This window comes from Erinaceus europaeus, chromosome 10 (assembly GCF_950295315.1).
Source record: "Erinaceus europaeus chromosome 10, mEriEur2.1, whole genome shotgun sequence".
In the NCBI taxonomy this organism is placed as follows: domain Eukaryota; kingdom Metazoa; phylum Chordata; class Mammalia; order Eulipotyphla; family Erinaceidae; genus Erinaceus; species Erinaceus europaeus.
The window spans coordinates 55,439,088-55,453,623 of NC_080171.1; the positions used below are offsets into that span (position 1 = coordinate 55,439,088).

The 14,536-nt window shown below is 42.6% G+C and overlaps 1 protein-coding gene and 1 non-coding gene across 4 annotated transcripts in view; both read right to left on the minus strand.

The window, feature by feature from the left end:
• Positions 1 to 8,468, minus strand: part of MLLT3 (MLLT3 super elongation complex subunit) — a 334,490-nt gene extending 326,022 nt beyond the window's left edge. Inside the window, exons 1-2 of one of the 3 annotated variants that reach the window (XM_007535666.2) lie at positions 8,195 to 8,468; positions 6,486 to 6,666 (exon numbers count right to left, since the gene is read on the minus strand). In XM_007535666.2, coding sequence (XP_007535728.1) covers positions 6,486 to 6,666; positions 8,195 to 8,206 — 193 coding nt within the window. In that variant the 5' untranslated portion in view covers positions 8,207 to 8,468. Of the gene's footprint in view, positions 1 to 6,485; positions 6,667 to 7,636; positions 7,794 to 8,194 lie in introns of those variants that run through there. The other 2 variants (XM_060199632.1, XM_060199633.1) reach the window with 2 other exon arrangements.
• A 5,613-nt stretch (positions 8,469 to 14,081) lies between these two features.
• On the minus strand, positions 14,082 to 14,187 carry LOC132541051 (U6 spliceosomal RNA). The gene has a single exon (XR_009552241.1). It is a non-coding gene; the product is annotated as a U6 spliceosomal RNA (small nuclear RNA).
• Positions 14,188 to 14,536: the final 349 nt, after the last annotated feature.

Genomic DNA, 14,536 nt, shown 5'->3' on the forward strand with positions numbered 1-14,536 from the left:
AGTGATAAAAAGAATCCCACATATTAATAGGCCACTTTAACTGTTTTACATGAATTATTTCATATCTGAGGCCTTCTGAATATAGTCATTATACCCCTAAGCCCCTAAGAGCTTTCCTAGGAGTTGGCAAAGTTAAAAACTATTTCTACAGCAACTCTCATGTGCTATTTGTCTTTTTCACCCTCATTCTCTCTTGAGTATACAGTGGAGTTTTCCATAGGATACATGACTAATGATAACACAGCAGACTAAATACAGAAGTACATAAGAGGAGTCAGTTGTCTTGCGTTAAACAAAACATTAAATGAAGATTTACACTCCAATAAAAATTAAATGACGATACTCTCCTCACTGTTTCTAGAAAACACTTTTTTATGACAATAGTGTTAAATATGAGATTGATGTTTTTCTTTAAGCAAATTAATTGTTGAAGTTTCAGGTCTGGTAGGGAAGTGGTTCAGCAAGTAAAACATCAGAGTTGTGTGCTTGAAGTTCCCACTTTAATTCCCTGTGTCATATGTACCTGAATGATGCTCTTGCTTCTCTCTCTCTCTCTCTTTTCCTTTCTTTCTCTCTCTCAGTCTCTCTTTCTCCCTCCTTCCCTCTTATAAGACTCTTTCATATGTAATGAATGAGTCTTTTTTTTTAAGTCTCAGGTTTAACATAATAAATATTAATAGATATAACTTAGATAAAAGTCCTTGGAATTCTCAAGTTTTAACAGCACAAAATGGTCTTAAGTCGGTTAATGTGAGGACATCATATGATTCATATTTTACCCTCAATTTATGAGGGAATGCTTCCATCTTATCATCATTCCCATTAACACATATGAAAAAGCAGACATAGAAACCATATGCCCAAGATCACAGGGGTGTCTCTTATGCCATTATTTAACTGCAAGCCTATAGTTCCTAAAACTAACTCCTGTGCAACAGAATTTACCCAAAACAATTAAAATTCACTTTTAGATAGCTAATATTAACTCATTTAAAAGGTAATATTCTAATATTCATTAGGTCTTTCCACTTTGTCTTTGAGTCTTAAAAAGTAATGAGAGTTGGTGTGTTGCACCAAAGTAAAAGACTGGGGTGGAGAAAGGGTTCAGGTCCTAGAACATGATGGCAGAGGAGGACCTAGTGGGGGTTGTATTGTTATGTGGAAATGTTATACAGGTACAAACTATTGTATTTCACTGTCGACTATAAACCATTAATCCCTCAATACAGAATTTTTTTAAAAAAGTAATGAGAAAAATGGGGAGACAGCATGATGATTATGCAAAACATGTTCATGCCTGAGGCTCTTGAGATCCCAGGTTCAATCCCCAGCACCACCATAAACCATAGCTGAGCAGTGCTATGTGTGTCTGTATCTTTCATTAAAAATAAATTAGGGCCAGGTGGTGGTGCACCTGGTTGAGCACACATGTTGCAGTGCGCAAGAACTCAGGCTCGAGCCCCCAGTCCCCACCTGCAGGGGGGAAAGTTTCACAAGTGGTGAAGCAGTGCTGCAGGTGTCTCTCTGTCTCTCTCCCTCTCTATCACCCCCTTCCCTCTCAATTTCTGACTGTCTCTATCCAACAAATAAATTTTAAAAATATTTTTTAAAAAGTATAAATAAATAAAAATAAATTAATAGGGGGGATAGATAGTATAATGGTTATATAAACAGACTCTCATGCCTGAGGCTACCAAGTCCCAAGTTCAATTCCTAGCAGCACCATAAGCCAGAGCTAAGCAGTGGTCTGGTAAAGTAAATAAATAAATTTTTTTTTTAAAAGTACTGAAGACTCAATGTACTGCTCTGAATATACAGATTTAACTTTATTTAAAGCACACACAGATAAAGCCTCCCTTCACTGACATTACCATAAACACTACTCAAGAAAACAAGCTTTAAGAGTTTGGTACCCACTCATCTAAAATGTATGGATTTATACACATACACACAGTACTTTTTATCTATATAAGCATGTTTTTTTATATTTATTTATTCATTTTCCCTTTTTGTTGCCCTTGTATTGTTGTAGTTATTATTGTTGTTGTTATTGATGTCATCATTGTTGGATAGGACAGAGAGAAATGGAGAGAGGAGGGGAAGACAGAGAGGGGGAGAGAAAGATAGACACCTGCAGACCTGCTTCACAACTTGTGAAGCGACTCCCCTGCAGGTGGGGAGCCGGGGGCTCAAACTGGGATCCTTATGCTGGTCCTTGCGCCTTGTGCCACCTGCGCTTAACCTGCTGCGCTACAGCCCAACTCCCCAAGTGTGTTTTTTTTAAAAATAGGACCTCACTGGCCTAGCAACTTGCCTTATTTCTCTTAGTATTTCTTGAAGATCTTTCTGCATCTAAACTAGATTTACCTTCTCCTATACAAATTACCATCACTTAACTGTATTCAAGTGAAATACTTTAAAGGACTGTCTTTCCCAGATTTTTACTGTCAATATTAAAACACAGTCAAAAGAAAATCGGTCTTGGGCGGAGGGTAGATAGCATAATGGTTATGCAAATAGGCTCTCAGGCCTGAGGCTCCAAAGTCCCAGGTTCAGTCCCCTGCACCACTATAAGCCAGAGCTGAACACTGCTCTGGTTAAAAAGAAAAAGAAAAAAAGAAAAAAAAGAAATCAGTCTTATCTTTCTGCAGCTGTGAAATCAGATCTGTCTGAAAATTCTTAGAAGTACAACTTCTGGGTCAAAGCATATAAACATTTAAAAATCTTAGTCTAGTTAGTCAAATTCCCTCCAAAATGTCCATGCCCAATTTACATTTTTCACTAACAGCATGAAATTTCCTCCAACCATTCAACATTTTAAGTGTCTTGGAAAATTATACTTTATATGCTTCAAAAATGCCAGTTAATAAAATCTTTCTCACTGGCCATCTTAACCCCATAGAGAACTCTACACAAATCTTTTAATACTAACTGAATATACCAATATAGTTACCCATCTTTATTTTTTCCTTAAGCCTTTTAAATACCTCAAATGATAAAGCACTCCAGATTCACATATTAACTTTAATAAGTAAGTGTTCAAATGTTAGATATCTTACTGAAAAAAAAATACAAATTATTTCAAAAAGCAAGTTAATATAAATCACAGCCACACAGTAAAGCTTGGTTCAAACACTTAAATCAAAATAAAGTTATAAGTGTAGATGTACTATGCTTTATTTGCCCACTCAAAGCACTAAAGCTACAAATAAAAAAGCCATCAAATCGCAGCAATGACCAAATTAGCTTACAGAAAATAATAAGCAACAGATTTCATATCATAACTGTCAATGAAACAGACTGCAACAGTAAGGATGGCTATAACTGGAAAGAAAGGTCACTCAAATTCACATCAGACTGAAAATGAAAACATTAATATTTTAAATAAAATGTTTTGAATGTAACTATTCATTTCAGGCACATCAGACTACTATAAATCTTTGGTACAATAAATAAGATATGTATGGTCTTTTTCTGAATGTAGATAGTTTCAATATACATTCTACCCTGACCTATCTATTCTGTTATAGCTAATGGATATTTCAGGCTTCACTGTTTCATCAAAATCTCTTTGCTAGCACTTTGCACCAGTAGTTTTATATGAAAATCTCCACACATCATTGGGACAGAGTGAAACCTCATTAATTCAAGTCCAATTAGCTAAATACTGAAATAGTATACACAATTTTCATTAGGCAACAAGTTGAAATACTGTAATTTCTTCCTCGACAAGTCCTCATAATATTACTTTGAAATAAAGGAAGTCAACCTGAAAATCAATTCACTTTCCCAAGCCAAAGATTTATGAAAGTAAGGACTCATCCATCTTCATGACTGAGCAGTCATCCTCAGTTCTAAGGTTTACCTTTGTTTATCAGCTACTGTGTATAATAAAAGCTCTTTAACTTGCCATCATTAACAACCATTTACAGTTTAATTTAATATACTGAATTTCTCTTAAGTTGCTTGTAAACTATATTTTCATACAGCCTTTTTGTGGTTTTTCCCAGTGCTAATTTTATCTTAGAACACTGACTACTTATCTTTTAAATTCTAGATTTATAAATCTGAAACGTCACAAATATAGAGCCTTAAAAGATACATAAGTAGACACAGAATTGACTGGCATTCTTATTCTATATTTATTCGTATCTGTCTGAAAGGCCTTATAAGCCAAAATATAAGTCCTAGGATTAAGTGGCATGTGTGGTGTTACTGGGATTTACAATTTTAAGTATTCCCAATAAACAGAGAAACCTTCTCCTGCAATCTGAATCATGTGTAATTACAGTATGGCAAGGTCTCTCCTGGGCTATGTAAGCTGGCATTTTTCCCAGGGCTTGTCACATCATAGGAAGCACACATACAAATAAAAATCCAAAAATAAACATTTTTAAACAATGGCATATAGACTACATAAAGAAACAACACAGTTGAGAATAAAAACTAAAGAGACAAACCAATAAGCTGGTATCTCACTAGAGACATCTGAAAAGACATCCCTGTTATCAAGGGGCTTACCACACCTAGCAACAGCTCCTGGGTGTGGGCTGTATGGGTAGCACCCTTATATTCCCTCAGGCTGTACAGAAAAACCATTAAGTAAGGAAAATAAAGGGGAGCATCAGTATATATGTCCACTGAAGCAGAGAAAAAGTGGTAAATTACAGGGAGGCTGAGCATTTTTATTTTATACTGCCAAATGGTTGAGGCACCTACCCAAAGTTCTCTTAACAGATACATATTCTGTCAACTGACTACCTTTTCTAAATACAGTAAAAACTGCTTTTTTTGTTAACTGTATTTCATCTTAAAGTGAACTCCAGCCAAATTGTCATAGCACTGTATGCTGATAATCTTAGAAGGTGGCTTCTTTTGTTTAAACTCCACTGCAGTGGCTCTATAGACACAAGGAAAAGGGAGAGCAAGATTGCAGGAAGCCTCATACCAAACCTCATACAGTGAAAGAAACTTGACAATATTCATCTTCTCTCCCATAGCTTTGAGGAAATACGAAGTATGTTTCTGGCTATATTTGGTATCAGATGTTAACAATATCTAAATGGCATTTTCTATAAGACATGCACATTCTCAACCTTCTATTAGCTCGATTTATTCACTGAAGTATACAGAAAAGCCCATCCAATTCAACTGCTCAAGTTTTTCAGAGAAGCTATAAAAAAAAATTTTTTTTAAAGACTAAAGGCAAAACATAAGCCTATTTCATGAGCTCTAGAAACAAAAATAAGCATTCACAGACACCTCAAACATATAGCACTTCTCCTTTCTTTATCCTGCCCCTGAATGTCCAATAATTTCCACGCAATCCTAACCAGAATGGATTTATTATGATGTTACTCTAAGAAACTGCAGGAGTTCTAGATGCCAATAAAGATTATGGATCAAATGGAAGATAACTATTAACCATTGTGTAGACTTAGACAAATAAACCTGCTCACAAACAAAGCACCTTATTGTATTTGTACTGTTATCTCCACTAATCCAACTAAAACAACCAGGCACTGCTTTCCAGAGGCTGAAGGGAAGAGAGACCAGGACTCCTCTAACCCTCTTTAAAGTTTTTTTTAAATAGCACCCCATGTCTTTTTCTTTCATTCTTTCTCCCCTTTTTTCCAAACTGTCCTGTCCTTTATGGTCAAGGTCTGAGACGTCAGACTGAGCAGGATTTTGCAAACTAGACACGAAGGCTAAATCCCAAAGTGGAAAGGTCGTAAGCACAAGGCAAGACAACCCCACTACACCAAAACTTAGCTTCAACCTTTGCAGGAACTCTGTTCCCGACAGATCTCACCAGGCAGACACTATGAAAAGCCACTCAAAAGCAAAGGAGCAGTTAACTGCTCCCCAACGAAACATAAAATCCTGACAGTGGGAGACGATAAAGCTAAAGAAAAAGGAAAAAAAAATTGTGGCCAATTAGCAACACAGTCTCCTACATAAGGAGGTGGGCAGGGAGACACCAAAGAGACTTCTCAAGTGGGAGCAATAATTACAACACGTGTAGTATTCTTTGCTAATAACACAGGTAAATCTCGATTTCTCTAGGATTAAAAAAAAAAAAGGCGCACTGTTTATTCCCTCCAGTCCCACTCCCCACACCTCCAAACCCAACAACTAATTGCACCTTCCCCACAGAACCCACGGCAAACCCCAGAGGACCACTGAGGGCTGGCTGGGGATGAATAAACACTCGACACCTGACGGTCCTTTCTCTGCAGTCACTTTCACAAGCCCACGTCGCACGCGCGCACGCGGGCGGGAGCCAGGACCTGGCCGCGGAGCCGCGCACCCCCCCCCCATCCCGAGGCGACGCCGGCGGGCGAGCGCCGCGGGAGGAAAGGGGGGGGGGTTGGACCGCCGAGCCAAGCGATTGTTTCTCCGCCAGCAAAGACATTTTTCTTTTTTTTTTTTTTCTTTCTTTCTTTCTTTTTTTTTATCAAGCTCCTTTTGTATTCGAGCCCTACCTCTTTTTGGCCTAGGAAAGCTTTCGTGCAAGTGGAAGACGACTTTCTCCACAAAGTGCTGTATGTTACTGTGCTCCGGGCCGCGCACAAACACCATCCAGTCGTGAGTGAAGCCCTCCACGGTGGGTTTTTTCCGCACCTGGGCGCGGTGCCCCAGCTCCAGCTTCACCTGCACGGCACACTGCGGGCAGGAGAAGTAAAGACAGCCGTGAACAACAGGAAGGCGACCCAGCGATCGCGATCGCGATCGGCACTGAACACTGCGCCTGACATTTTTTTCCCCCCTCCTTGAAACCTACATAAAAGGAAACGGCGGTGCCCTCTGCATCCACGTTTCACGCGCGCGTGGGCGCGCATACCCCACACCCCCAAATACACCTCGCTGGGTCCGCCCAACCTCCGGCGCCCCCAAGCCCAGATTCACACCAGCCAGGATAGTAACGGAATGTTACCCCCAATTGGGAAGGGGAGAGGGGATCCCAGGGTCAGCGCGAGGGGGGGAATGAGGGAGAGCACACTACAAGCACAACAAATGCATCAGAAACAAATTACAAGACAATTAGGAGGCAATGCCGGGCGGTTTCCCGGTGTGGAAGGGGAGGTAACAGGGAACCCAATGGGGGGGGGCTCTAATGAGCCCCCTCCCCGAAAGTACCGCAGAGACAGGCACACAGCAAGGAAGTCTTTGTGTACGTGAGCGTGTGCGTGTGTGTGCAGAGCGCTGTGCCAGGAGGAATGGAAACTACAGGCAGCCTCTGATGGGCACAAACTCCCATGCTCTTACCACTGGGTTCGTGCACAACAAAAATGAGACGTCGTCACACACACACACGCCCGCTGGAAAACACTCCGAGGCATTCATAACTTAAGGTACCCCGAAACCGCCCTCCCATGAAAAACACCACGCGATCCGAGAAGCCCACCCCACCGAGCCCCCCGTAATACACTTCCAAGAGCCAAAGTGGCCCCAAAGTACCATCCACACCTCCCCACCCCCCACTCCAAAAAAAAAAAAATCTAAATTCAGAAAGGCAGGGCAGCCTGCCGAGCCCCAACTGCGCACAGCCCCGCGCGGGGGGCAAAGTTGCGTGCCGCCCCGCCGCTGTCAGCCCACACACTACGGCTACACACGCGCGCCGCGGAGAACGCACCATCTTCGCGGCCGCAGACCCTGCTCGCCGTGTCCCCGGACTGTGCCCGCGGCTCCCGGCGGCGGCGGCGGCGGCGGCGGCGGCAGAAATATGGCTGAGTTATTATTCGCCTCCTTCCACCGAGTGAGTGTGTGTGTGTGTGTGTGTGTGTGTGTGTGTGTGCACGCGTGTGAGCGAGAGTGCGCTTCTTGCAACTGCAAAGAGACGAGGAAGGAGGGAGGCGGGGGGGTGGTGGCGGAGGGGCGAGTGTGTGTGTGTGCGTGTGCCGTGTGTGTGTGTGTGTGTGTGTGTGTGTGTGTGTGTGTGTGTGTGTGTATGTGAGTGTGTGTGTGCGCGCGCCGGGGGGTGGGGGGAGGAGGGAGGGATCCGAGGCAGAGAGAGAGGCGGCAGCTCCCTGCAAGCCGTACCAACCTTTCTCTAATTGGAATCGCGGAGCGCTGGCGCTGTCTGGGCTGCGGCGGCCGCGCAGAGCAAAGGAGAAAAGGCAGCGTGGGGCTAGGGTGAGGTGGGGAGGCGAGGATTTTATTATTATTATTATTATTATTTGCAAGTACTTACCGAGCTAGCCATGCCTGGGGGCCCGGAGGTTTGCTGGGGTGTTGTGTGGTACCCCCCCTCCCCCGCCCCCCCTTCAGCTGTAATTCATGAAGAGGCTGCTATGAATGAGAGCGCGCCCAGGAGCGGAGGGTAGATGGCGGACATTCTCTGCCTATTTTTTTTTCCACCACCCCCCCGCGTTTGCTCGCTCGCTCGCTTATTAAACTCAGCCCCAAAAGCAAAAGCAGCAGCAGCAGCAGCAGCTCCAGGGCCAGTGGATGAGATTCCGGAGCATGCGCCGTGGCGCCTGACACCCGGGCTCCGAGCCTCTCCGGGAGGAGGGAGGGCGCGCGGGCGGGGCGGAGCGCGCGGGGAGGCCGAGCGAGCGAGCCAGGGGGAGCTCGAAAGAGCCAATCATCCGCCACCTCCCGAAACCCCGGCGGCCCGCACCCCCACACTGGACCGCCGGGCTTAAAGTAACAGGTTCCTGGTGGGGGTGGGGGAGTACGGAAGGGGCGCTGGAGCCGGGGGAGTGGTCTGCTGGGGAGCTAGCCCCAACCCCTGTGTAAACTCCTCTGGCCCTACAATAAAAAAAGGATTAAAACTGCTGGAATGCAGCCACTGCCTTGAGCCCCCAGCAGCCGGAGAAGGGGCGTTCCTTCAAGTCCAGGGCGTTAGCTCGCTCGGAGGGAGGAAGGGGGCTTTCGTTTACTTTCCACTGTGTCTTTTTTTTTTTTTTTTTTGCGGTTTTGTACTTCAAAGGCAAGTACGCACACCCAAACAAACTTATTTAAAGAGAGAGTAAAGGCAATGCCATCATACAAAGCACCCAAAAGCGATCGCCCAGACTTGTGGCCGGCGACAAGCCCCCTGGGCCCCTGCTCCAGGCTCTCGCACAGGCACCCGCCCACCAGCCTCACTCCCCGCCCCCTCTTCCACTGCCACAGAGACACCAAATTAAAAAAAAAAAAAATGAAATGAATGAAAGAGAAATGAGAACACTACTTCCTTCCAAGGGAACGCCCCCACCGCTTAGGTAGCCCAGAGGTGGGAGGCACCACAAGGCGGTGCCCAGGTGAAAGCGGGACACCTGGAAATGCGGGTTGGGGACTCTCCAGGAGCGGGTATGGAGTTGTTTTCTTCGGGAGGTTTCTCCTGACAGTCTGCTGGGTTGCATTAGAACGCGGAGGACTGACCTCTGAGGACGCATACGGGGTAAACTGGGAGTCTTCAAATAGCAGTTAAAGTTCATAGTGACTGTAATGTGCATAAATTGGATTATAATCTTTAAATGTATTGGTGTCAGCCAACGTAACCCCTCCTCTGGGTATTAACCCCATTTGGCTCTCAAATGACAGCCAGTCGCAGGATTGTTCCCAAAGTCGAAGCCAGGCGGATGTTCCCACTCGGGGTGCTTTTGGCCTTGGGGTGGAATAGCGTAGCCACGCGTGGGACGGGGAGAGAACAGAGTTATGTGCCCTTAGCGATGCAGACAACCTCCACAAAGGAAATGGATAAGATCTAGACGATTGATTTGAAAGTGAAAGATGGGTGTGACTTAGGTTCGTTAAAGATTTTTTTTTTTCATCTTCTAAGCCCTTCTTTTTCTTTCTTTCCTTTTTTTTAACCGTCTTTATTTTATCTCCCCTCCCCCTTTCTCCTAGCCTCTCAACTTTTAAATCTTCGACTTCTTTCAACCTTCTCTCTGTCTTCCCACTTTGCTAACTTTCAAGTTTTGATTCTTTCTGGCAGTTTCCTCTTTCCTTTTCTTTTTTAAAACCACGAAAGCAGATTGTGTTGGCCCTCAGATTAAAGAGAGCGTTGTGGAGGGGAAGAAGTGTACCTGGAAACACCCAGTGTCCTCATTAATTTCCACTTCGATCATCTGCTCAGGAAAAAAAAAAAAAAGATAACCCAAATCATTCAATGTCATTACGGGCTAATTTTAATTTATACTTCAGCAAGCCTCGAGTTTTTAACCTAAAACTGATACCTTACACCCCTGCCTCCACCCTCACTCGGACCCCTAACCCCTCACTAAAACCAAGACAACTTCTCTCTGGGTTAAGTATCCCCAATTCCTCCCAACCATCTACCGGATTCCTCCTAGAGTGGAGAACAACGGAAGGGATTCATATTAATCCAAGTCTAAGATTTTAGAGTACTCAAAATGCTCACGTGCACATAGATGCATATTATCTTGTAGGTATACCTGTGTATAAAGATAAAGTTTACATACACATAAGCAGACTGCATGAGAGAAACTTGAAGAGTGGACCTAATATATTCTGTGCCTTATTAGATTTTTAATGAAGTAAACTGGCCAGAAGACCTTTACAATATGACTGGAAACTGACCGTTACTCTGGATGTGTCCTTAGTAAAGCCTTTTCCTATAACACAGCAACCACTGCACAAGTGAATATAGGTTAGTACAGAGGTGAGAAACAACAATCTGATTATTTTAAGTTAATATCAGGATTTGGTTAAATGGAGTCAACTAAGCTCTCTTGGATTCTCTCTGGATTCTGTCACTCACTCGTGCTGAGTGACAGTTGTCTCCTTTTTGAATTCAGAATTTGGATTTATTGCAAGAGTTAGAGGAAGAAAAAAAAAAAAGGCCATAGTATCAAAGGGAGTCTTTTCCCATTATCCCCTCCTTTCTCTAAGAATGTTTTAAAAATCAAAGAGGGTAATTCTCATTCTCCAGACTCTGGAATTTATATTCCGTCAGTAGATGGCGCACAGAGCCCTTTCACCAACGTCCTTACATGACCTCTTTACAACAAAAAGACTGGGAGGTGGGATAAAGAAAGAAAACACAACCCCCAAAACTCTAGATTTGACTTTTGAGTAAAGGATTGTACGCCAGTCTTTTAATTTACCACTTATAACCTACTAATAACTTGAATTTTAATTAAAATGCAATCAAAACACAAATAACATTACTTTTGTCCAGCATATCTAGTGAAATTGGAACTTTAAAGTGAGGTAGAAATATGAGAAACAACCTTTTGGCTACTTGGCTTTGTAATTATAGAAACATTGTGCAGTGACATGGCAAATGACTTAACTTTAGAGTGCAGGGTTTACATGCCCATGGACCCAGGCTGTTTGATCTTCTGACACTACATCTTCCGATCTGTCTCCTCTCCTCTCCTCTCCTCTCCTCTCCTCTCCTCTCCTCTCCTCTCCTCTCCTCTCCTCTCCTCTCCTCTCCTCTCCCCTCCCCTCCCCTCCCCTCCCCTCCCCTCCCCTCCCCTCCCCTCCCCTCCCCTCCTCTCCTCCTTCCCCCCACTCCCTCTTTCTTCCTTTTCTATCTCTAACATTAAATATAGTTTTTAAAGATCTAGAGATATATTTATATATTTGGAGATATTTTTAGAGATTAGATATCTTTTAGAGATAACCTTTTCAAATACACACACACACACACACACACACACACACACACACACACACACATTGTTGTTTTCCAGAGCACTCACTGATCAGTTCCAGCTTACAGTGGTGCCAAGGGATTGAACCTGAGATCTTGGAGCTTTAGGCATGAAAGGTTTTTTGGTTGGTTGGTTGGTTTTGCATAGGAACAATGCTGTTTCTTTAAAAGAAAACATTTTTTTGTAAAGATTGATAGATTGATGATAGAGAACCAGATCATTATTAACAGGCACATTTGATGCCAACGATCAAACTCAGAGGCCTCATGCTTGTAGATCCATTGCTCTCTTGTCACTGTGCCATCTGCCAGAATTCAGAAGAAAACTTATTGCAAATTTAAGGTAAAATTCTTTAGCATTAAATACAAAAAAAATTAATAAAAGTACTAAAGGATAAAACCTTGTATCCAAAAAACAACCATCTTACCAAAATTCATGATGTAGTATGGGTTCGTTTTGAGGAGCAGAAAAGCAAAATAATTGATACTATCATATCAAATAAAATGCCTGTTTTGTTCCTAGTCAATAACACCATCATCAGCACCACCACCTCTACCTTGATTCCAGTCCTTTTTTTATTTATTCATTTATTTACTTACTTATGTATTTACTTATTTACTTATTTGTGTATTTATTCATTTTTTTATTTCTTTATTGGGAGATTAATGTTTTACAGTCAACAGTAAATACAACAGTTTGTACATACATAACATTTCTCAGTTTTCCACATAACAATACAGCCCCCACTAGATCCTCTGTCATCCTTTTCCAGGGCTCCAGTCCTTTTATCTGTAACTGTCCTGCACAGTTGTTTGTTTGCTTGCTTGCTTGCTTTACCAGAGCACTACTCAGCTCTAGCAGGGGGGTGGGGAGGTTGGGGGGAGGAACTTGCAATAACCACTCTATTTACCCAGTACTGTTTTGTATAGTTTTAAAACTATGGCCAGTTTGGTTATTTCTGGCACAACTTTAAAGAGTAATTAGAGTATAAGGAATAGTTTTTGCTTCTTCATAAAATCGTATCTACTTATTGTGGTTATTGATTCTTAAACTTAAATACTCAATAAAAATTAATCATTACGGGGGGTAATGCAGTGGATTAAGCACACATGGCACAAAGTGCAAGGACTGGCATAAGGATCCTTGTTCGAGCCCACAGGCTCCCCACCTGCAGGGGGGTTGCTTCGCAAGCGGTGAAGTAGGTTTGCAGGTGTCTCTCTCTCCTCAGTCTTCCCCTCCTTTCTCGATTTCTCTCTGTCCTATCCATCAACAACTATAACAACAATAACAACCACAACAAGGGCAACAAAATGGGAAAAATAGCCCCTAGGAGCAGTGGATTCATAGAGGCTAAATAAATAAATAATCATTGCTTATCTTTTACTGTATATAAGAATACTAGGGGTTAGGATGTGGGGGGAAGTAGGGAGAGAAAGATCAGAAAACAAGGCAAACACTAAAAAGATATATTCTCAAAATTAGGCTCAATAAATAACTTCTCTCATAATGATTCACTTCTTTGTTCATTCACAAAAATTATGTTTGCCTATTCCGTGGTGCTAAAGACAGGTCTATGCACTAAGAATATAACAACAATGGAGCTTCCTTCTATTGTCACAGACTTTATGATCCAATGGAAGAGTTTCACCAAAACTATCTCTTTTAAATATTTTATTTATTTATTTATTGTTTATTGGATAGAGACAGAAATTGAGAGGGCAGGGGGAGGTAGGTAGATGATACATACATACATACATACATACATACCTGCTGCACCAGTGAAATTTCCCTCTTGCAGGTGGTACCAGGGGTTTGAACCCTGGTCCTTGGGTATTATAGCATATGTGTTCAATTAAGTGTGCCACCACCCAGCACCCAAAACTATCTTTTTAAAAGTTGCCAAAAAATAAAACTGGGGGGGGGGAGGGCGGGTGGTAGCACAGCGGGTTAAGCGCACATGGAACAAAGCACAGGACCGGCGTTAGGATCCTGGTTCGAGCCCCTGGCTCCTCACCTCCAGTAGGAGTCACTTCACAAGCGGTGAAGCAGGTCTGCAGGTGTCTATCTCTCGCCTTGTCTTCTCGCGATATCTCTCTGTCCTATCCAACAACGAGAACAGTAATAACAACAATAAACAACAAGGACAATAAAAGGGAAAAAATGGCATCCTGGAGCAGTGGATTGGTAGTGCAGGCATAGAGCCCCAGCAATAACCCTGGAGGGGAAAAAAAAATGTCCATAAAACCTAGTGTTACATGTAAGCAAATAGTTTAAAAATTTGACATAAATCTCACAAAGACAAAAAAATAATAGCACAGGATTAAAAGTCAGGAGTGATTGCCCTCAATTTCACCTTTTTTTTTTTAACTTAAAATAATATGAGAGGGTAGTGTTTGTTGTTGCAACAGCAGCCAAGACCTAATTTCCTTTTCCTTGATCTAAAGTTTTTCTGTGTTCACCTATTGTAGCTATTTAGTGGAATGCTTCATGACTTTGCATGTCATCCTTACCCAGGGCCCATGCTAGTCTTCTCTGTATCATTCCAATTTTAATAATAGATGCTGTCGAAGCAAACATTGTAGCTCTATTAAGAAAGAAAAAAAGGAAGTGGAGGGGGAGTCAGGCGGTAGCAGGTCTGCAGGTGTCTATCTTTCTCTCGCCCTGTTTTCCCATCCTCTCTCAATTTCTCTCTGTCCTATCCAACGACAGCAACAGCAACAATAATAATAATAACCACAACAATGATGGAACAACAAGGGCAACAAAAGGGGGGGAAATGGTCTCCAGGAGCAGTGGATTCGTGGTGCAGGCACTGAGCCCCAGCAATAACCCTAGAGGCACAAAAAAAAAAGTGGAGGAGGAGGAAGAATAAGAAGGGGGGAACTGGGGAGATAACATAATGTTTATACCAAAAAATAAATAAG